The 25,193-nt window shown below is 42.5% G+C and overlaps 1 protein-coding gene across 1 annotated transcript; it reads left to right on the top strand.

Moving 5' to 3' along the window:
* The first annotated feature begins 227 nt into the window (after window positions 1-227).
* Window positions 228-24,711, top strand: LOC120035887 (large neutral amino acids transporter small subunit 4-like). Its single transcript, XM_038982351.1, has 8 exons — window positions 228-387; window positions 1,335-1,644; window positions 3,385-3,440; window positions 8,576-8,652; window positions 14,208-14,300; window positions 14,399-14,532; window positions 22,321-22,517; window positions 24,551-24,711. The coding sequence occupies exons 1-8, from the start codon at window positions 228-230 to the stop codon at window positions 24,709-24,711; spliced, it is 1,188 nt and encodes a 395-aa protein (XP_038838279.1).
* The last annotated feature ends 482 nt before the right edge of the window (window positions 24,712-25,193 follow it).

Below are 25,193 nucleotides of genomic sequence, written 5' to 3'. Positions count from 1 at the left end.
CCTGAACAATAATAAAGTTCAATAAAGTAATTAATGTAACTGTGATCACATGATATTGTATTCAAAACAACCCAGTGTGGATAACTGCTGAAATAACCTCTCTCTGTTTTCAAACAGACCTGTAAAACCCTGATCTCCAGAGATACTGGCAGAGGGCCTCACTATATTCTGTCTAGAACACTTTCTGCTCCCCCCCCCCCCCCCCACACCCTCCCTCTCGTCTGGTCATGGCTCCGTCCCTGGCCACAGCATTCGCCAGGCGGTGGTGGATGGCGTTGACAGCCGTCATAGAGAACCTGTTTTTCTCAGCTGTCCTGCTGGGCTGGGGATCGCTACTCATCATGCTCAAGTCTGAAGGTTACTACTCCTACATGTGCAATGGAGAAGGTAAGACTAACATGCCACCTCTCTTTTTACCTGCTCTTTATAATGTTTGTGTTCTGATAGTCAGGGGGTAGAGGGGGGGGGGGGGGGGGGGGGGGGGTGGAACATTAGCTGTCTAGGAGGGAGACCCCAAGAACATTATCTGTCTAGGAGGGAGACCCCAAGAACATTAGCTGTCTAGGAGGGAGACCCCAAGAACATTAGCTGTCTAGGAGGGAGACCCCAAGAACATTATCTGTCTAGGAGGGAGACCCCAAGAACATTATCTGTCTAGGAGGGAGACCCCAAGAACATTAGCTGTCTAGGAGGGAGACCCCAAGAACATTAGCTGTCTAGGAGGGAGACCCCAGAAACATTAGCTGTCTAGGAGGGAGACCCCAAGAACATTAGCTGTCTAGGAGGGAGACCCCAAGAACATTAGCTGTCTAGAAGGGAGACCCCAAGAACATTATCTGTCTAGGAGGGAGACCCCAGAAACATTAGCTGTCTAGGAGGGAGACCCCAGAAACAGCTGTCTAGGAGGGAGACCCCAGAAACAGCTGTCTAGGAGGGAGACCCCAGAAACAGCTGTCTAGGAGGGAGACCCCAGAAACAGCTGTCTAGGAGGGAGACCCCAGAAACAGCTGTCTAGGAGGGAGACCCCAGAAACAGCTGTCTAGGAGGGAGACCCCAGAAACAGCTGTCTAGGAGGGAGACCCCAAGAACATTATCTGTCTAGGAGGGAGACCCCAGAAACATTAGCTGTCTAGGAGGGAGACCCCAGAAACAGCTGTCTAGGAGGGAGACCCCAGAAACAGCTGTCTAGGAGGGAGACCCCAGAAACAGCTGTCTAGGAGGGAGACCCCAAGAACATTAGCTGTCTAGGAGGGAGACCCCAGAAACAGCTGTCTAGGTGGGAGACCCCACATCCCCTTTTAAGATTCCTATACTGACACGTCTCCTCTCTCTAGGTAACCACACCACCTCCCCCAACCTGTCTGTCCCCCGCCCTCCACCAGGGGGCGATGATGACTACAGTGATTACTACTCAGAGGAGGAGGAGGGTGTGGTGGGGCTGGGGGATGGGGTAGAAATGAGGCCTCTGGCTCCCCAGGACCCTTACGGACCCACGAGGATGAACGGCTGGCTCATCTGTAAGGACCAGGATGAGATGTTAAACCTGGCCTTCACCGTGGGATCATTTCTACTCTCAGCCATCACCCTGCCGCTGGGCATCGTCATGGACAAATACGGACCACGCAACTTACGACTGCTGGGCAGGTAGGAGCGGGGGAGAGGGAGGGATGTGTCTGTGTGTATAGTCTCAGTTAGTCTGATTTGTATGATTTCTATTGTGTAATGTATTGATGTATTGTCTAATGTATTGTCTAATGTATTGATGTATTGTCTAATGTATTGATGTATTGTCTAATGTATTGATGTATTGTGTAATGTATTGATGTATTGTCTAATGTATTGTCTAATGTATTGTCTAATGTATTGATGTATTGTCTAATGTATTGATGTATTGTCTAATGTATTGATGTATTGATGTATTGTCTAATGTATTGTGTAATGTATTGATGTATTGTCTAATGTATTGTGTAATGTATTGATGTATTGTCTAATGTATTGTCTAATGTATTGATGTATTGTCTAATGTATTGTCTAATGTATTGATGTATTGTCTAATGTATTGTCTAATGTATTGATGTATTGTCTAATGTATTGATGTATTGTCTAATGTATTGATGTATTGTCTAATGTATTGATGTATTGTCTAATGTATTGATGTATTGTCTAATGTATTGATGTATTGTCTAATGTATTGATGTATTGTCTAATGTATTGTCTAATGTATTGTGTAATGTATTGATGTATTGTCTAATGTATTGATGTATTGTCTAATGTATTGATGTATTGTCTAATGTATTGATGTATTGTCTAATGTATTGTGTAATGTATTGATGTATTGTGTAATGTATTGATGTATTGTGTAATGTATTGATGTATTGTCTAATGTATTGATGTATTGTCTAATGTATTGTCTAATGTATTGATGTATTGTCTAATGTATTGATGTATTGTCTAATGTATTGATGTATTGTCTAATGTATTGTCTAATGTATTGATGTATTGTCTAATGTATTGATGTATTGTCTAATGTATTGATGTATTGATGTATTGTCTAATGTATTGTGTAATGTATTGATGTATTGTCTAATGTATTAATGAATTGTCTAATGTATTGTGTAATGTATTGATGTATTGTCTAATGTATTGATGTATTGTCTAATGTATTGATGTATTGTCTAATGTATTGTGTAATGTATTGATGTATTGTCTAATGTATTGTGTAATGTATTGATGTATTGTCTAATGTATTGTCTAATGTATTGATGTATTGTCTAATGTATTGTCTAATGTATTGATGTATTGTCTAATGTATTGTCTAATGTATTGATGTATTGTCTAATGTATTGATGTATTGTCTAATGTATTGATGTATTGTCTAATGTATTGTCTAATGTATTGATGTATTGTCTAATGTATTGTCTAATGTATTGATGTATTGTCTAATGTATTGATGTATTGTCTAATGTATTGATGTATTGTCTAATGTATTGATGTATTGTCTAATGTATTGTCTAATGTATTGATGTATTGTCTAATGTATTGATGTATTGTCTAATGTATTGATGTATTGTCTAATGTATTGTCTAATGTATTGTCTAATGTATTGATGTATTGTCTAATGTATTGATGTATTGTCTAATGTATTGATGTATTGTCTAATGTATTGATGTATTGTCTAATGTATTGATGTATTGTCTAATGTATTGATGTATTGTCTAATGTATTGATGTATTGTCTAATGTATTGTCTAATGTATTGATGTATTGTCTAATGTATTGATGTATTGTGTAATGTATTGATGAATTGTCTAATGTATTGTCTAATGTATTAATGAATTGTCTAATGTATTGTCTAATGTATTGATGTTTTGTCTGTGTATTCCAGTGCCTGTTTCTCCTTTTCCTGTCTCCTCATCTCCTACGGTGCATACAATCCTGATGGTGAGTAGCTGTAACATGTTGATTAGATTACAGTGTATTAGTCACATGATGTAATAGCAGGGTACAGTGCCCATATGTAGGTAGCTTACTAGCGGTAGCTATTCAGCAGCCTGATGGTCTAGGGGTAGAACAGGCTATGTTGGCTGAGGTCCTTGATTATCTTGTTGACCTTCCTGCGACAGCTGGTGTCGTACTGTAGGTTCTCAACTTCTTGGGTAGTAAGATGGTACATTTCATTGGAATTTTACACACTCATCCACACTGTAAATAATTATTCTGGGGGGTGAAATGAAATTAACAACAAACAAACAAAAACATATTGAATTAGCAAATTTTTTTCAAGAATAAATTCAACTTATTAATATGTTGCTCAAAATGTAACGTCAGTATATTTTATGATTATTTATGACTTATGACCAAAGATAGAGAAAATTGATTGAACTCATCGGAAGTTTGGTTTTTAATCTCGTCTTCAGAGGATGGTGGGTAAATGCAACAATTTTAGACTTGATGATTATTTTACACGTTTTTTGGCGAATGTAAAGTGTAATCTATTTTAGTATGAAGCAGCAGGTGGATCATGATGAAGGTAAAGTATAATCTATTTTAGTATGAAGCAGCAGGTGGATCATGATGAAGGTAAAGTATAATCTATTTTAGTATGAAGCAGCAGGTGGATCATGTTGAAGGTAAAGTATAATCTATTTTAGTATGAAGCAGCAGGTGGATCATGATGAAGGTAAAGTATAATCTATTTTAGTATGAAGCAGCAGGTGGATCATGATGAAGGTAAAGTATAATCTATTTTAGTATGAAGCAGCAGGTGGATCATGTTGAAGGTAAAGTATAATCTATTTTAGTATGAAGCAGCAGGTGGATCATGCTGAAGGTAAAGTATAATCTATTTTAGTATGAAGCAGCAGGTGGATCATGATGAAGGTAAAGTATAATCTATTTTAGTATGAAGCAGCAGGTGGATCATGATGAAGGTAAAGTATAATCTATTTTAGTATGAAGCAGCAGGTGGATCATGATGAAGGTAAAGTATAATCTATTTTAGTATGAAGCAGCAGTTGGATCATGATGAAGGTAAAGTATAATCTATTTTAGTATGAAGCAGCAGGTGGATCATGATGAAGGTAAAGTATAATCTATTTTAGTATGAAGCAGCAGGTGGATCATGATGAAGGTAAAGTATAATCTATTTTAGTATGAAGCAGCAGGTGGATCATGATGAAGGTAAAGTATAATCTATTTTAGTATGAAGCAGCAGGTGGATCATGATGAAGGTAAAGTATAATCTATTTTAGTATGAAGCAGCAGGTGGATCATGAGGAAGGTAAAGTATAATCTATTTTAGTATGAAGCAGCAGGTGGATCATGATGAAGGTAAAGTATAATCTATTTTAGTATGAAGCAGCAGGTGGATCATGATGAAGGTAAAGTATAATCTATTTTAGTATGAAGCAGCAGTTGGATCATGATGAAGGTAAAGTATAATCTATTTTAGTATGAAGCAGCAGGTGGATCATGATGAAGGTAAAGTATAATCTATTTTAGTATGAAGCAGCAGGTGGATCATGATGAAGGTAAAGTATAATCTATGTTAGTATGAAGCAGCAGTTGGATCATGATGAAGGTAAAGTATAATCTATTTTAGTATGAAGCAGCAGGTGGATCATGAGGAAGGTAAAGTATAATCTATTTTAGTATGAAGCAGCAGGTGGATCATGATGAAGGTAAAGTATAATCTATTTTAGTATGAAGCAGCAGGTGGATCATGAGGAAGGCGTATCAAAACCATCAAGCAGAGTTCAATGATGAAACCATTCACACATTTCCAGCTTTTAATAGTAGAGGCAAATGCACTATCAGGCCATGCTTACTGTAAAACCTCTGTAAAACTTACTCTAAAACCCCTGTAAAACTTACTGTAAAACTTACTGTAAAACGTACTGTAAAACCTCTGTAAAACTTACTGTAAAACCTCTAAAACTTTCTGTAAAACTTACTGTAAAACCTCTGTAAAACTTATTGTAAAATCTCTGTAAGACTTACTGTAAAACATCTTTAAAAGTTACTGTAAAACCCCTGTAAAACTTACTGTAAAACCTCTTTAAAACTTACTGTAAAACCTCGAGTCACTGCTGGAGGTTTGAGCAGGGTGCTCAACAATACCAGAATGGGTTAAACTGACACATTATCATCTAAAGTTCAAAGTATTCAGACCCCTTGATTTTGTTACATTACAGCCGTATTCTTACATTTATAAAATTACACACATGACAATGCCAAAACAGATGTTTTATTTTTTTTTGCAAATATATTAAACATTTAAAATAGAAAATCCTTATTTACATCAGTATTCAGACCCTTTGCTATGAGACTCGGAATTGAGCTCAGGTGCATCCTGTTTCCATTGATCATCATTAAGATGTTTCTATAACTTGATTGGAGTCCACCTGTGGTAAATTCAATTGATTGGACATGATTTGGAAAGGTACACACCTATCTATATAAGGTCCCACAGTTGACAGTGCATGTCAGAGCAAAAACCAATCCACGAGGTCGAAGGAATTGTCCGTAGAGCTCCGAGTCAGGATTGTGTTCGAGGCACAGATCTGGGGAAGGGTACCAAAACATTTCTGCAGCAGTGAAGGTCCCCAAGAACACATTGGCCTCCATCATTCTTAAATAGAAGAAGTTTGGAACCACCAAGACTCTTCCTAGAGCTGGCCGCCCAGTCAAACTGAGCAATCGGGGGAGAAGGGCCTTGGTCCGGGAGGTGACCAAGAACTAGATGGTCACTCTGACAGAGCTCCAGGGTTCCTCTGTGGAGATGGGAGAACCTTCCAGAAGGACAACCATCTCTGCAGCACTCAGGCCTTTATGGTAAAGTGGCCAGACGGAAGTCACTCCTCAGTAAAAGGCACATGACAGCCCGCTTGGAGTTTGCCAAAAGGCACCTAAAGTCTCTCAGACCATGAGAAACAAGATTCTCTGGTCTGATGAAGCCAAGATTGAACTCTTTGGCCTGAATGCCAAGTGTCACGTCTGGAGAAAACCTGGCACCATCCCTACGGTGAAGCATGGTGGTGGCAGCATCATGCTGTGGGGATGTTTTTCAGCGGCAGGGACTGCGAGACTAGTCAGGATCGAGGGAAAGATGAACGGATCAAAGTACACAGAGATCCTTGATGGAAACCTGCTCCAGAGCACTCAGGACCCCAGACTGGGGCGAAGGTTCACCTTCCAAAAGGACAACAATCCTAAGCACACAGCCAAGACAACGCAGGAGTGGCTTTGGGACAAGTGTCTGAACGTCCTTGAGTGGCCCAGCCAGAGGCCGGACTTGAACCTGATCGAACATCTCTGGAGAGACCTGACAATAGCTGTGCAGCGACGCTCCCCATCCAACCTGACAGAGTTTGAGAGGATCTGCAGAGAACAATGGGAGAAACTCCCCAAATACAGGTGTACCAAGCTTCATACCCAAGAAGACTAGACGATGTAATCGCTGCAAAAGGTGCTTCAACAAAGTACTGAGTAAAGAGTCTGAATACTTATGTAAATTATATTTCAGATGTCTTCTTTTTTATTGGCCAAAATGTACAAAAACCTGTTTTTGCTTTGTCAAAATGGGGTATTGTGTGTAGATTGATGAGGAAAAGCAACTATTTAATCCATTGTAGAATAAGTAACGTAACAATGTGAAAAAGTCAAGGTGTCTGAATACTTTATGAATGCATTATAAAGTACATAAGTCAATGTTAAACATTACAATCCTATTCCAGAAGTAGGGATCTAGACAGGATGTGAAACACCATCGTAGTGTTTAGAGGCTATAGAGAGGAAACACCATCATAGTGTTTAGAGGCTATAGAGAGGAAACACCATCATAGTGTTTAGAGGCTGTAGAGAGGAAACACCATCATAGTGTTTAGAGGCTGTAGAGAGGAAACACCATCATAGTGTTTAGAGGCTATAGAGAGGAAACACCATCATAGTGTTTAGAGGCTGTAGAGAGAGGAAACACCATCATAGTGTTTAGAGACTATAGAGAGGAAACACCATCATAGTGTTTAGAGGCTGTAGAGAGGAAACACCATCATAGTGTTTAGAGGCTGTAGAGAGGAAACACCATCATAGTGTTTAGAGGCTATAGAGAGGAAACACCATCATAGTGTTTAGAGGCTGTAGAGAGGAAACACCATCATAGTGTTTAGAGGCTGTAGAGAGGAAACACCATCATAGTGTTTAGAGGCTATAGAGAGGAAACACCATCATAGTGTTTAGAGGCTGTAGAGAGAGGAAACACCATCATAGTGTTTAGAGGCTATAGAGAGGAAACACCATCATAGTGTTTAGAGGCTGTAGAGAGGAAACACCATCATAGTGTTTAGAGGCTATAGAGAGGAAACACCATCATAGTGTTTAGAGGCTATAGAGAGGAAACACCATCATAGTGTTTAGAGGCTATAGAGAGGAAACACCATCATAGTGTTTAGAGGCTGTAGAGAGAGGAAACACCATCATAGTGTTTAGAGGCTGTAGAGAGGAAACACCATCATAGTGTTTAGAGGCTGTAGAGAGAGGAAACACCATCATAGTGTTTAGAGGCTGTAGAGAGGAAACACCATCATAGTGTTTAGAGGCTATAGAGAGGAAACACCATCATAGTGTTTAGAGGCTATAGAGAGGAAACACCATCATAGTGTTTAGAGGCTGTAGAGAGGAAACACCATCATAGTGTTTAGAGGCTGTAGAGAGAGAGTGTTTAGAGGCTAGAGAGAGGAAACAGCACCTAAAGTGAAGGATGTTCATCGACACTAAACACAACTCAAAACAACCATTTCCTGTTGTCCTCCCACTTCCTGGCAGGGTGAGGAAGAGGAGTTACAACACATGTCATGTTTCAAAACGTCCCAGGATGATGTGTTTCAACATTCCAGCAAAGTTCATGGTTTCTCTCCTTCACGTTGGTGACAGATCGGTTGCCAAGTCGTTTTTGGTGTTACCGAACACTTGATTTTAACACTGTAATAAATAACATGTTTAATGGGGTTTGGTCTTCGTCATGTTGCCACTAGTTGTTACACTTCAACAGTGTTGTGTATCTCCACCTTCCTCCACAGAGCTGTCTGTACTCATCTTCATCGCTCTGACGTTCAACGGATTCGGAGGCATGTGCATGACCTTCACCTCCCTCACGGTAAGAGGCATGACCTTCACCTCCCTCACGGTAAGAGGCATGACCTTCACCTCCCTCACGGTAAGAGGCATGACCTTCACCTCCCTCACGGTAAGAGGCATGACCTTCACCTCCCTCACGGTAAGAGGCATGACCTTCACCTCCCTCACGGTAAGAGGCATGACCTTCACCTCCCTCACGGTAAGAGGCATGACCTTCACCTCCCTCACGGTAAGAGGCATGACCTTCACCTCCCTCACGGTAAGAGGCATGACCTTCACCTCCCTCACGGTAAGAGGCATGACCTTCACCTCCCTCACAGTAAGAGGCATGACCTTCACCTCCCTCACGGTAAGAGGCGTGACCTTCACCTCCCTCACGGTAAGAGGCATGACCTTCACCTCCCTCACGGTAAGAGGCATGACCTTCACCTCCATCACGGTAAGAGGCATGACCTTCACCTCCCTCACGGTAAGAGTGTGTGTACGTGTCTCTGGGAGTGTGTTCAGGTCAGATTTCACCGTATTTATTTGTGATTTCACCATATTCCCTTATGATCCAAAAGACAAAGTGTGTGTCAGTGACGTGTGTGTGTATCTGTTTTGCATAATCTCTGTGTAGAGAACATTGTGTCATTTGGCCTCTTCACACATGGCACTGGAAAGACTTTATTACTAATCATTAATCTATTATATAAATGTCTGTCCGGTTGGTTTAGTTATTTTCATCGAATTTAACACACAAACCCTCCTGTTCTCTCACTCTCTCTCACTCAAAATTCAAAAAATTCAAAATTCAAGCTGCTTTATTGGCATGAAAAACATTGTGTCAATATTGCCAAAGCAACAATGTATACAATATACAGTGTAATAAAAAATTTAAAAATTAAACTATAACTAACTTATAACTAAATAACGGTCATCTTCACCATTACATCGGTACTACAACTACTATCATCATTACCACCACTACCACCACCACCATCATTAAACTGCTATCATTACCATTACCACCCATACCACTACTATTTGAAATGATAAACAACAATAATAATAGTAATAACAATAACAGTAATAACAATAACAGTCATAATAAGTAAGTTACTGCTTACTATGCAGATGTTATTATTCAGTGTCCCTCAGGCTATGGCAGGCAAATACATATTTGGCTGCAAGAGGAGCCATTGCTCCTTCGCCCATGAGTATTTTTAGTTTTTCCTCTGGGTTTAATAAGTTAAAATTTGGAATAAATGTAGTCATTTCTGTGAATAATGAATCTCTTGGTGAGGAATATTTATCACAGTAAAGGAGAAAGTGCATCTCTGTTTCTACCTCCCCTGTCGTGCAGTGACCACATACACGCTCCTCTTTGGGTAGCCATGTCTTTTTATGTCTGCCGGTTTCTATTGCCAATCGGTGGTCACTCAGCCTGTGACCATCTGTCTCTGCTTCATATCTCTGACAGAGTAGAGATATTCAGCCAATTCATATTCTCTGTTTAGGGTCAGATAGCAATTTAGTCGGCTTTGGGATTTTGTTTCATTTTTCCAATGTTGTATATATGAGTCATTTGATTGGTTCATGATTTTGTTTATTGGAATTCTTTCTTTTGAAGCAGTCTCTCTCTCTCTCTCTCTCTCTCTCTCTCTCTCTCTCTCTCTCTCTCTCTCTCTCTCGCTTTCACTCTCTCTCTCTCTCTCTCTGTCTGTCTGTCTGTCTGTCTGTCTGTCTGTCTGTCTGTCTGTCTGTCTGTCTGTCTGTCTGTCTGTCTGTCTGTCTGTCTGTCTGTCTGTCTGTCTGTCTGTCTGTCTGTCTGTCTGTCTGTCTGTCTGTCTGTCTGTCTGTCTGTACAGTGTTTAGTAGACAGAGATACTTGGTTGTGATGCACATCGCGCTCTTAGCAAGCTTTTTACTCCACTTAAAGGGGCAGTGCAGTTATAAAAGTGATTTTCCAGCTTTAAAAAAAATATTTCCACACTATGAGTTCGAAATAACACTCTGAAATTGTGAAAATGATAATGCCCTTTTTTGTGTAAGAGCTGATTGAAAGTAACATTAGCTAATGACGTTACTGATACAGTTAGCTAGCAAGCTCTTTCTAGCTCTTCTGGCATAAACTGTTTAGCTTGTTCCATTTACCCTGAAGTTGTAGCTAGACTGTAGCTGCACCTAAATGAAGAGGGACTGTAGATCAGCATGTCACTCAGCGATTGCTTCCTTTGTTCAGCTGTGCACAACTGCAGCTGAAAGAGGCTAGAGGCTACTGACTCGGGAGTCGTGCCAACAGGCAGCTGCATCGTGAAAACTCATAATGTTAGCGAGCTAGCAACAATGCTCTCTGCTCTCCTGCACCTGACTTCTGCACCAGTAGCGCACAACCTTGACACAGCCATTAAACTCTGTAACTGTTTGAAAGCCACCATTTGTCTCATGGTGAAATCCCTGAGGGGTTTCCTTCCTCCACGGCAACTGAGTTAGGAAGGACATCTTTATCTTTGTAGTGACTGGGTGTATTAATACACCGTCCAAAGTGTAATGAATAACTTCACCATGCTCAAAGGGATTTTCAATGTCTGCCTTTTTTTGTTTTTTTACCCATCTACCAATAGGTGCCCTTCTTTGAGAGACATTGGAAAACCTCCCTGGTCTTTGTGGTTGAATCTGTGTTTGAAATTCACTGCTCGACTGAGGGACCTTATAGATAATTGAATGTCTGGGGGTACAGAGATGAGGTAGTCATTCAAAAAATCATGTTAAATACTATTATTGCACACAGAGTGACTCCATGCAACTTATAATGTGACTTGTTTAACATATTTTTACTCCGGGAACGTATTTAGATTTATTTCTTGCCATAACAAAGAGGTTGAATACATATTGACTCAAGACATTTCGGCTTTACATTTTTTTAATAATTTGTAAATAAAACAAATTAAAAAACATAGTTCCACTTTGACATTATGGGGTATTGTGTGTAGAGGCCAGTGACACAACATCTCAATGTAAACCATTTTGAATTGAATACATTCTGAAGGCGCTGTAACTACAGTAGCCAACTAGCTTTTGGTGGAATAATTCATCATTTTGTGATTAGCTGCACTGGTTAACTGGTTAGCAGCATCCCCTTTAGTTTCTGTTAAGTATAGTGGGATGTCTAATGGATTGTCTCATCAAAATAATGTCCACATTATTTACAGATGTATATATTAGCTTTGACTAATTCTTACAAAAAAAAGATTGCAGCGAGAGTGCAGTATAACTATAATATAAGTATTACTGCGTTCAAAATATATATTATTATTATTATTATTATTCTGCGTTCAAAATATTGCAGTCGACTGCAGTTACTGCATGTTTTTTGTCCTAAAGATGACGCTGCAACGCTGTGTTACGTCACTAGAGATCTGTCAACGCTGTGTTACGTCACTAGAGATCTGTCAACGCTGTGTTACATTACTAGAGATCTGTCAACGCTGTGTCACGTCACTAGAGATCTGTCAACGCTGTGTCACGTCACTAGAGATCTGTCAACGCTGTGTTACGTCACTAGAGATCTGTCAACGCTGTGTTACATTACTAGAGATCTGTCAACGCTGTGTCACGTCACTAGAGATCTGTCAATGCTGTGTTACGTCGCTAGAGATCTGTCAACGCTGTGTTACGTCGCTAGAGATCTGTCAACGCTGTGTTACGTCGCTAGAGATCTGTCAACGCCGTGTTACGTCGCTAGAGATCTGTCAACGCTGTGTCACGTCGCTAGAGATCTGTCAACGCTGTGTCACGTCACTAGAGATCTGTCAACGCTGTGTCACGTCACTAGAGATCTGTCAACGCTGTGTTACGTCGCTAGAGATCTGTCAACGCCGTGTTACGTCACTAGAGATCTGTCAACGCTGTGTCACGTCACTAGAGATCTGTCAACGCTGTGTTACGTCGCTAGAGATCTGTCAACGCTGTGTTACGTCACTAGAGATCTGTCAACGCCGTGTTACATCACTAGAGATCTGTCAACGCTGTTTACGTCACTAGAGATCTGTCAACGCTGTGTTACGTCACTAGAGATCTGTCAACGCTGTGTTACGTCACTAGAGATCTGTCAACGCTGTGTTACGTCACTAGAGATCTGTCAACGCTGTGTCACGTCACTAGAGATCTGGCAACGCCGTGTCACGTCACTAGAGATCTGTCAACGCTGTGTTACGTCGCTAGAGATCTGTCAACGCTGTGTCACGTCACTAGAGATCTGTCAACGCTGTGTCACGTCACTAGAGATCTGTCAACGCTGTGTTACATTACTAGAGATCTGTCAACACTGTGTTAAGTTACTAGAGATCTGTCAACGCTGTGTTACGTCACTAGAGATCTGTCAATGCTGTGTTACGTCACTAGAGATCTGTCAACGCTGTGTTACGTCACTAGAGATCTGTCAACGCTGTGTCACGTCACTAGAGATCTGTCAACGCTGTGTCACGTCACTAGAGATCTGTCAACGCTGTGACCCATCACTAGAGATCTGTCAACGCTGTGTCACGTCACTAGAGATCTGTCAACGCTGTGTTACGTCGCTAGAGATCTGTCAACGCCGTGTTACGTCACTAGAGATCTGTCAACGCTGTGTCACGTCACTAGAGATCTGTCAACGCTGTGTTACGTCGCTAGAGATCTGTCAACGCTGTGTTACGTCACTAGAGATCTGTCAACGCCGTGTTACATCACTAGAGATCTGTCAACGCTGTTTACGTCACTAGAGATCTGTCAACGCTGTGTTACGTCACTAGAGATCTGTCAACGCTGTGTTACGTCACTAGAGATCTGTCAACGCTGTGTTACGTCACTAGAGATCTGTCAACGCTGTGTCACGTCACTAGAGATCTGGCAACGCCGTGTCACGTCACTAGAGATCTGTCAACGCTGTGTTACGTCGCTAGAGATCTGTCAACGCTGTGTCACGTCACTAGAGATCTGTCAACGCTGTGTCACGTCACTAGAGATCTGTCAACGCTGTGTTACATTACTAGAGATCTGTCAACACTGTGTTAAGTTACTAGAGATCTGTCAACGCTGTGTTACGTCACTAGAGATCTGTCAATGCTGTGTTACGTCACTAGAGATCTGTCAACGCTGTGTTACGTCACTAGAGATCTGTCAACGCTGTGTCACGTCACTAGAGATCTGTCAACGCTGTGTCACGTCACTAGAGATCTGTCAACGCTGTGACCCATCACTAGAGATCTGTCAACGCTGTGTTACGTCACTAGAGATCTGTCAACGCTGTGTTACGTCACTAGAGATCTGTCAACGCTGTGTTACGTCATATAGTCCCAGTATTTTAAAAAACAACTAAATACGGACTCTTTTACTCTTTTAAATTCTCCATCTCTCTGTCTCTCTCTGTCTCTCTCTCTCTGTCTCTCTCTCTCTGTCTCTCTCTCTCTGTCTCTCTCTCTCTCTCTCTCTCTCTCTCTCTCTCTCTCTCTGTCTCTCTCTCTCTGTCTCTCTCTCTCTGTCTCTCTCTCTCTGTCTCTCTCTCTCTGTCTCTCTCTCTCTCTCTCTCTTGCTCTCTCTCTCTCTCTCCAGCTCCCTAACATGTTTGGTAATCTGCGTTCTACGTTCATTGCTCTGATGATCGGCTCCTACGCCTCCTCTGCTGTCACCTTCCCTGGAGTCAAGGTAACACACACAGGCACGTTTACACACACACACACCAAAAGTATCTAAAACATCCTTAACAAACTGTTATGTAGTTGATCATCTTTGTTGTGTCCTAGGTGATCTATGACCTTGGTGTGACCTTCATCACCATCATGGTTGTCTGGGCAGCGTGTTCCGGCCTCGTCTTCTTCAACTGCTTCTTCAACTGGCCCCCGGAACCCTTCCCTGGCCCAGAGGACATGGACTACAGGTGAGGGTAGGGTAACCTGTAGAATGTGCTGTCATGTACGGCAAGGTTAAAGGTCATAGGTCAAGCTCCAGGTCAGATCAGGAATGTTTAACTGTGCTGACAACCAGCTGTATTACTGTGTTAAATGAACTCCTCTCTGTTACTGTGTTACGTTAACCCCTCTCTGTTACTGTGTTACGTTAACCCCTCTCTGTTACTGTGTTACATGAACCCCTCTCTGTTACTGTGTTACGTTAACCCCTCTCTGTTACTGTGTTACGTTAACCCCTCTCTGTTACTGTGTTACGTTAACCCCTCTCTGTTACTGTGTTACGTTAACCCCTCTCTGTTACTGTGTTACGTTAACCCCTCTCTGTTACTGTGTTACGTTAACCCCTCTCTGTTACTGTGTTACATGAACCCCTCTCTGTTACTGTGTTACATGAACCCCTCTCTGTTACTGTGTTATGTTAACCCCTCTCTGTTACTGTGTTATGTTAACCCCTCTCTGTTACTGTGTTACGTTAACCCCTCTCTGTTACTGTGTTAGGTGAACCCCTCTCTGTTACTGTGTTAGGTGAACCCCTCTCTGTTACTGTGTTACATGAACCCCTCTCTGTTACTGTGTTACATGAACCCCTCTCTGTTACTGTGTTACATGAACCCCTCTCTGTTACTGTGTTACGTTAACCCCTCTCTATTACTGTGTTACGTTAACCCCTCTCTGTTACTGTGTTACGTGAACCCCTCTCTGTTACTGTGTTACATGAACCCCTCTCTGTTACTGTGTTACATGAACCCCTCTATGTTACTGTGTTACATGGACCCCTCTCTGTTACTGTGTTACATGAACCCCACTCTATTTCTGTGTTACGTTAACCCCTCTCTGTTACTGTGTTACATGAACCCCTCTCTGTTACTGTGTTACATGAACCCCTCTCTGTTACTGTGTTACGTTAACCCCTCTCTGTTACTGTGTTACGTTAACCCCTCTCTGTTACTGTGTTACATGAACCCCTCTCTGTTACTGTGTTACGTTAACCCCTCTCTGTTACTGTGTTACGTTAACCCCTCTCTGTTACTGTGTTACGTTAACCCCTCTCTGTTACTGTGTTACGTTAACCCCTCTCTGTTACTGTGTTACGTTAACCCCTCTCTGTTACTGTGTTACATGAACCCCTCTCTGTTACTGTGTTACATGAACCCCTCTCTGTTACTGTGTTACGTTAACCCCTCTCTATTACTGTGTTACGTTAACCCCTCTCTGTTACTGTGTTACGTGAACCCCTCTCTGTTACTGTGTTACGTGAACCCCTCTCTGTTACTGTGTTACATGAACCCCTCTCTGTTACTGTGTTACATGAACCCCTCTCTGTTACTGTGTTACGTGAACCCCTCTCTGTTACTGTGTTACATGAACCCCTCTCTGTTACTGTGTTACGTTAACCCCTCTCTATTACTGTGTTACGTTAACCCCTCTCTGTTACTGTGTTACGTTAACCCCTCTCTGTTACTGTGTTACGTGAACCCCTCTCTGTTACTGTGTTACATGAACCCCTCTCTGTTACTGTGTTACATGAACCCTTCTCTGTTACTGTGTTACGTTAACCCCTCTCTGTTACTGTGTTACGTTAACCCCTCTCTGTTACTGTGTTACGTTAACCCCTCTCTGTTACTGTGTTACGTTAACCCCTCTCTGTTACTGTGTTACGTTAACCCCTCTCTGTTACTGTGTTACGTGAACCCCTCTCTGTTACTGTGTTACGTGAACCCCTCTCTGTTACTGTGTTACATGAACCCCTCTCTGTTACTGTGTTACGTTAACCCCTCTCTGTTACTGTGTTACATGAACCCCTCTCTGTTACTGTGTTACGTTAACCCCTCTCTGTTACTGTGTTACGTTAACCCCTCTCTGTTACTGTGTTACGTTAACCCCTCTCTGTTACTGTGTTAGGTGAACCCCTCTCTGTTACTGTGTTACATGAACCCCTCTCTGTTACTGTGTTACATGAACCCCTCTCTGTTACTGTGTTACGTTAACCCCTCTCTATTACTGTGTTACGTTAACCCCTCTCTGTTACTGTGTTACGTTAACCCCTCTCTGTTACTGTGTTACGTTAACCCCTCTCTGTTACTGTGTTACGTGAACCCCTCTCTGTTACTGTGTTACGTGAACCCCTCTCTGTTACTGTGTTACATGAACCCCTCTCTGTTACTGTGTTACATGAACCCCTCTCTGTTACTGTGTTACGTGAACCCCTCTCTGTTACTGTGTTACATGAACCCCTCTCTGTTACTGTGTTACGTTAACCCCTCTCTATTACTGTGTTACGTTAACCCCTCTCTGTTACTGTGTTACGTTAACCCCTCTCTGTTACTGTGTTACGTGAACCCCTCTCTGTTACTGTGTTACGTTAACCCCTCTCTATTACTGTGTTACGTTAACCCCTCTCTGTTACTGTGTTACATGAACCCCTCTCTGTTACTGTGTTACGTGAACCCCTCTCTGTTACTGTGTTACGTTAACCCCTCTCTATTACTGTGTTACGTTAACCCCTCTCTATTACTGTGTTACGTTAACCCCTCTCTGTTACTGTGTTACATGAACCCCTCTCTGTTATTGTGTTACATGAACCCCTCTCTGTTACTGTGTTACATGAACCCCTCTCTGTTACTGTGTTATGTTAACCCCTCTCTGTTACTGTGTTATGTTAACCCCTCTCTGTTACTGTGTTACGTTAACCCCTCTCTGTTACTGTGTTAGGTGAACCCCTCTCTGTTACTGTGTTAGGTGAACCCCTCTCTGTTACTGTGTTACATGAACCCCTCTCTGTTACTGTGTTACATGAACCCCTCTCTGTTACTGTGTTACATGAACCCCTCTCTGTTACTGTGTTACGTTAACCCCTCTCTATTACTGTGTTACGTTAACCCCTCTCTGTTACTGTGTTACGTGAACCCCTCTCTGTTACTGTGTTACATGAACCCCTCTCTGTTACTGTGTTACATGAACCCCTCTATGTTACTGTGTTACATGGACCCCTCTCTGTTACTGTGTTACATGAACCCCACTCTATTTCTGTGTTACGTTAACCCCTCTCTGTTACTGTGTTACATGAACCCCTCTCTGTTACTGTGTTACATGAACCCCTCTCTGTTACTGTGTTACGTGAACCCCTCTCTGTTACTGTGTTACATGAACCCCTCTCTGTTACTGTGTTACGTTAACCCCTCTCTATTACTGTGTTACGTTAACCCCTCTCTGTTACTGTGTTACGTTAACCCCTCTCTGTTACTGTGTTACGTGAACCCCTCTCTGTTACTGTGTTACGTTAACCCCTCTCTATTACTGTGTTACGTTAACCCCTCTCTGTTACTGTGTTACATGAACCCCTCTCTGTTACTGTGTTACGTGAACCCCTCTCTGTTACTGTGTTACGTTAACCCCTCTCTATTACTGTGTTACGTTAACCCCTCTCTGTTACTGTGTTACATGAACCCCTCTCTGTTACTGTGTTACATGAACCCCTCTCTGTTACTGTGTTACATGAACCCCTCTCTGTTACTGTGTTATGTTAACCCCTCTCTGTTACTGTGTTACGTTAACCCCTCTCTGTTACTGTGTTACGTTAACCCCTCTCTGTTACTGTGTTAGGTGAACCCCTCTCTGTTACTGTGTTAGGTGAACCCCTCTCTGTTACTGTGTTACATGAACCCCTCTCTGTTACTGTGTTACATGAACCCCTCTCTGTTACTGTGTTACGTTAACCCCTCTCTATTACTGTGTTACGTTAACCCCTCTCTGTTACTGTGTTACGTGAACCCCTCTCTGTTACTGTGTTACATGAACCCCTCTCTGTTACTGTGTTACATGAACCCCTCTATGTTACTGTGTTACATGGACCCCTCTCTGTTACTGTGTTACATGAACCCCACTCTATTTCTGTGTTACGTTAACCCCTCTCTGTTACTGTGTTACATGAACCCCTCTCTGTTACTGTGTTACATGAACCCCTCTCTGTTACTGTGTTACGTTAACCCCTCTCTGTTACTGTGTTACGTTAACCCCTCTCTGTTACTGTGTTACGTTAACCCCTCTCTGTTACTGTGTTACGTTAACCCCTCTCTGTTACTGTGTTACGTTAACCCCTCTCTGTTACTGTGTTACGTTAACCCCTCTCTGTTACTGTGTTACGTTAACCCCTCTCTGTTACTGTGTTACGTTAACCCCTCTCTGTTACTGTGTTACTTGAACCCCTCTCTGTTACTGTGTTACTTGAACCCCGCTCTGTTACTGTGTTACGTTAACCCCTCTCTGTTACTGTGTTACGTTAACCCCTCTCTGTTACTGTGTTACATGAACTCCTCTCTGTTACTGTGTTACATGAACTCCTCTCTGTTACTGTGTTACATGAACCCCTCTCTGTTACTGTGTTACGTTAACCCCTCTCTGTTACTTTGTTACGTTAACCCCTCTCTGTTACTGTGTTACGTTAACCCCTCTCTGTTACTGTGTTACGTTAACCCCTCTCTATTACTGTGTTACGTTAACCCCTCTCTGTTACTGTTTTACGTTAACCCCTCTCTGTTACTGTGTTACGTTAACCCCTCTCTATTACTGTGTTACATGAACCCCTCTCTGTTACTGTGTTACATTAACCCCTCTCTGTTACTGTGTTACATGAACCCCTCTCTGTTACTGTGTTACGTTAACCCCTCTCTGTTACTGTGTTACGTTAACCCCTCTCTATCACTGTGTTACATGAACCCCTCTCTGTTACTGTGTTACATGGACCCCTCTCTGTTACTGTGTTACCTTAACCCCTCTCTGTTACTGTGTTACGTTAACCCCTCTCTGTTACTGTGTTACATGAACCCCTCTCTATTACTGTGTTACATGAACCCCTCTCTGTTACTGTGTTACGTTAACCCCTCTCTGTTACTGTGTTACGTTAACCCCTCTCTATTACTGTGTTACGTTAACCCCTCTCTGTTACTGTGTTACGTTAACCCCTCTCTGTTACTGTGTTACATGAACCCCTCTCTGTTACTGTGTTACGTTAACCCCTCTCTATTACTGTGTTACGTTAACCCCTCTCTGTTACTTTGTTACATGAACCCCTCTCTGTTACTGTGTTACGTGAACCCCTCTCTGTTACTGTGTTACGTTAACCCCTCTCTATTACTGTGTTACGTTAACCCCTCTCTGTTACTGTGTTACATGAACCCCTCTCTGTTACTGTGTTACATGAACCCCTCTCTGTTACTGTGTTACATGAACCCCTCTCTGTTACTGTGTTACATGAACCCCTCTCTGTTACTGTGTTACGTTAACCCCTCTCTATTACTGTGTTACGTTAACCCCTCTCTGTTACTGTGTTACGTGAACCCCTCTCTGTTACTGTGTTACATGAACCCCTCTCTGTTACTGTGTTACATGAACCCCTCTATGTTACTGTGTTACATGGACCCCTCTCTGTTACTGTGTTACATGAACCCCACTCTATTTCTGTGTTACGTTAACCCCTCTCTTACTGTGTTACATGAACCCCTCTCTGTTACTGTGTTACATGAACCCCTCTCTGTTACTGTGTTACGTGAACCCCTCTCTGTTACTGTGTTACATGAACCCCTCTCTGTTACTGTGTTACGTTAACCCCTCTCTATTACTGTGTTACGTTAACCCCTCTCTGTTACTGTGTTACGTTAACCCCTCTCTGTTACTGTGTTACGTGAACCCCTCTCTGTTACTGTGTTACGTTAACCTCTCTCTATTACTGTGTTACGTTAACCCCTCTCTGTTACTGTGTTACATGAACCCCTCTCTGTTACTGTGTTACGTGAACCCCTCTCTGTTACTGTGTTACGTTAACCCCTCTCTATTACTGTGTTACGTTAACCCCTCTCTGTTACTGTGTTACATGAACCCCTCTCTGTTACTGTGTTACATGAACCCCTCTCTGTTACTGTGTTACATGAACCCCTCTCTGTTACTGTGTTATGTTAACCCCTCTCTGTTACTGTGTTATGTTAACCCCTCTCTGTTACTGTGTTACGTTAACCCCTCTCTGTTACTGTGTTAGGTGAACCCCTCTCTGTTACTGTGTTAGGTGAACCCCTCTCTGTTACTGTGTTACATGAACCCCTCTCTGTTACTGTGTTACATGAACCCCTCTCTGTTACTGTGTTACGTTAACCCCTCTCTATTACTGTGTTACGTTAACCCCTCTCTGTTACTGTGTTACGTGAACCCCTCTCTGTTACTGTGTTACATGAACCCCTCTCTGTTACTGTGTTACATGAACCCCTCTATGTTACTGTGTTACATGGACCCCTCTCTGTTACTGTGTTACATGAACCCCACTCTATTTCTGTGTTACGTTAACCCCTCTCTGTTACTGTGTTACATGAACCCCTCTCTGTTACTGTGTTACATGAACCCCTCTCTGTTACTGTGTTACGTTAACCCCTCTCTGTTACTGTGTTACGTTAACCCCTCTCTGTTACTGTGTTACGTTAACCCCTCTCTGTTACTGTGTTACGTTAACCCCTCTCTGTTACTGTGTTACGTTAACCCCTCTCTGTTACTGTGTTACGTTAACCCCTCTCTGTTACTGTGTTACGTTAACCCCTCTCTGTTACTGTGTTACGTTAACCCCTCTCTGTTACTGTGTTACTTGAACCCCTCTCTGTTACTGTGTTACTTGAACCCCGCTCTGTTACTGTGTTACGTTAACCCCTCTCTGTTACTGTGTTACGTTAACCCCTCTCTGTTACTGTGTTACATGAACTCCTCTCTGTTACTGTGTTACATGAACTCCTCTCTGTTACTGTGTTACATGAACCCCTCTCTGTTACTGTGTTACGTTAACCCCTCTCTGTTACTTTGTTACGTTAATCCCTCTCTGTTACTGTGTTACGTTAACCCCTCTCTGTTACTGTGTTACGTTAACCCCTCTCTATTACTGTGTTACGTTAACCCCTCTCTGTTACTGTTTTACGTTAACCCCTCTCTGTTACTGTGTTACGTTAACCCCTCTCTATTACTGTGTTACATGAACCCCTCTCTGTTACTGTGTTACATTAACCCCTCTCTGTTACTGTGTTACATGAACCCCTCTCTGTTACTGTGTTACGTTAACCCCTCTCTGTTACTGTGTTACGTTAACCCCTCTCTATCACTGTGTTACATGAACCCCTCTCTGTTACTGTGTTACATGGACCCCTCTCTGTTACTGTGTTACCTTAACCCCTCTCTGTTACTGTGTTACGTTAACCCCTCTCTGTTACTGTGTTACATGAACCCCTCTCTATTACTGTGTTACATGAACCCCTCTCTGTTACTGTGTTACGTTAACCCCTCTCTGTTACTGTGTTACGTTAACCCCTCTCTATTACTGTGTTACGTTAACCCCTCTCTGTTACTGTGTTACGTTAACCCCTCTCTGTTACTGTGTTACATGAACCCCTCTCTGTTACTGTGTTACGTTAACCCCTCTCTGTTACTGTGTTACGTTAACCCCTCTCTGTTACTGTGTTACATGAACCCCTCTCTGTTACTGTGTTACATTAACCCCTCTCTGTTACTGTGTTACGTTAACCCCTCTCTGTTACTGTGTTACGTTAACCCCTCTCTGTTACTGTGTTACGTGTCTCTCTCTCTCTCTCTCTCTCTCTGTCTCCCCCCTCCCTCCATCTTTCTTTCCCTCTCTCACCACTGCCCTCCCTCTCTCTCTCTCACCACCTCCCCCTCATCCTTTCTCTCTCCCCTCCCCTCTCCCCTCTCCCTGTCTCCCTCTTCCTCCCTAGTGTGAAGGTAAAGTGCAGTTGGCTGGGTTTTGACCATAAGATCACAGGGAAGCAGTTCTACAACCAGGTGACCAAGGTGGGGAAGCGTCTGAGTGTGAGCAACAGTCTGAAGCAGAGAGAGCCGGCCACTAAGGAAGGACACAGACTCTGTCTCTCAACCTTGGACCTGGAGGTCAGCAGAAAACCCATGGAGGAATGTAAGGACACAACGTTCAGACAACGTTCAGACAACATTCATACAACATTACACAACGTTCAGACAACATTCAGACAACATTCATACAACATTACACAACGTTCAGACAACATTCATACAACATTACACAACGTTCAGACAACATTCATACAACATTACACAACGTTCAGACAACATTCATACAACATTACACAACGTTCAGACAACATTCATACAACATTACACAACGTTCAGACAACATTCATACAACATTACACAACGTTCAGACAACGTTCAGACAACATTACACAACGTTCAGACAACATTCATACAACATTACACAACGTTCAGACAACATTCATACAACATTACACAACGTTCAGACAACATTCATACAACATTACACAACGTTCAGACAACATTCATACAACATTACACAACGTTCAGACAACGTTCATACAACATTACACAACGTTCAGACAACATTCATACAACATTACACAACGTTCAGACAACATTACACAACGTTCAGACAACATTCATACAACATTACACAACGTTCAGACAACATTCATACAACATTCATACAACGTTCATACAACATTCATACAACATTCATACAACATTCATACAACGTTCAGACAACATTCAGACAACATTCATACAACATTCATACAACGTTCAGACAACATTCAGACAACATTACACAACGTTCTGACAACTCAACAAACTTCATTCAACTTCCTGACAACATAACGCAACACAAAGTACTTACAACATAACACAGTATACATACAACACATTAAACAAAGAACAGTATGTGTCATGGGAGAAGTAAGCATTGGTCTGAAGCTGAAAAAGAAAGGGAATTCACAAGCACCAAAATGGCTACTCCACCCATGCTCTACCAAGGTTTTACAGCACCAAAATGCCTACTCCACCCATGCTCTACCAAGGTTTTACAGCACCAAAATGCCTACTCCACCCATGCTCTACCAAGGTTTTACACCACCAAAATGCCTACTCCACCCATGCTCTACCAAGGTTTTCCAGCACCAAAATGCCTACTCCACCCATGCTCTACCAAGGTTTTACAGCACCAAAATGCCTACTCCACCCATGCTCTACCAAGGTTTTACAGCACCACAATGCCTATTCCACCCATGCTCTACCAAGGTTTTACAGCACCAAAATGCCTATTCCACCCATGCTCTACCAAGGTTTTACAGCACCAAAATGCCTACTCCACCCATGCTCTACCAAGGTTTTACAGCACCAAAATGCCTACTCCACCCATGCTCTACCAAGGTTTTACAGCACCAAAATGCCTACTCCACCCATGCTCTACCAAGGTTTTACAGCACCACAATGCCTATTCCACCCATGCTCTACCAAGGTTTTACAGCACCAAAATGCCTACTCCACCCATGCTCTACCAAGGTTTTACAGCACCACAATGCCTATTCCACCCATGCTCTACCAAGGTTTTACAGCACACAGCTTTGACCTACTACAGTAGCTATAATGGTATTGTACTTCAAACAATAAGACATTATCCCATTCCACTACCTTTTCAATATTTTTTGTTATTACATGAAAAACCGACAAGACCATATGGCTTGATGCAGCTGTTTTGTCTTGTAGTAACGTGCTGCCTGGCTGTATTTCCTTAAACCTAAATATGTATTTATATAAATATATATTTCATAATAACATAATTTTGGTCAGTAGGTGCAACTACTCCAAGGGAACAACTACTCCAAGTCTCAGAGCGAGTGACTTCACCGATCGAAACGCTATTAGCACGCACCACCGCTAACTAGCTATCCATTTCACATCGGTTGCATGTACACATATAGTCTTTGCATAAGTATTCAGCCCCTTGGTTGCGTAATTAAAATAAACTCAATTAGTTCAGATGTTCTCATTTGTGCTCTCATTACATACGAGTGTCAAGGCCCACAGTTTACACCGATAACTTCAGCCATGTGAAAAACCTTCCATAGCAAATATAGCTTTTTGAAACACCTCTCTCGAACCCTTTCTCTCTTGCAGCCCAGTCGTTCATGCAGAGCATCAGCAGCCCTCTCTTCATCCTCTCTCTGGTCACCATGTCCATCACTAAGCTCCGTCTCATCTTCTACATGGGAGCCATGAACAACATCCTGGAGGGCCTCAGCGATGGAGACCTCAACACTGGTGGGTACTGCTGCTAGGGCTGGGTGAGCCATGAACAGCAACCTGGAGGACCTCAACACTGGTGGGTACTGCTGCTATGGCTGGGTGAGCCATGAACAACATCCTAGAGACCTCAACACTGGTGGGTACTGCTGCTAGGGCTGGGTGAGCCATGAACAACATCCTAGAGACCTCAACACTGGTGGGTACTGCTGCTAGGGCTGGGTGAGCCATGAACAACATCCTAGAGACCTCAACACTGGTGGGTACTGCTGCTAGGGCTGGGTGAGCCATGTACAACATCCTAGAGACCTCAACACTGGTGGGTACTGCTGCTAGGGCTGGGTGAGCCATGAACAACATCCTAGAGACCTCAACACTGGTGGGTACTGCTGCTAGGGCTGGGTGAGCCATGAACAACATCCTAGAGACCTCAACACTGGTGGGTACTGCTGCTAGGGCTGGGTGAGCCATGAACAACATCCTAGAGACCTCAACACTGGTGGGTACTGCTGCTAGG

The sequence above is a fragment of the Salvelinus namaycush genome, unplaced genomic scaffold (genome assembly GCF_016432855.1).
Source record: "Salvelinus namaycush isolate Seneca unplaced genomic scaffold, SaNama_1.0 Scaffold1133, whole genome shotgun sequence".
NCBI lineage: Eukaryota > Metazoa > Chordata > Actinopteri > Salmoniformes > Salmonidae > Salvelinus > Salvelinus namaycush.
The sequence above is the reverse complement of the archived record's forward strand: the minus strand, read 5'-3'. Positions and strand labels throughout refer to the sequence as shown.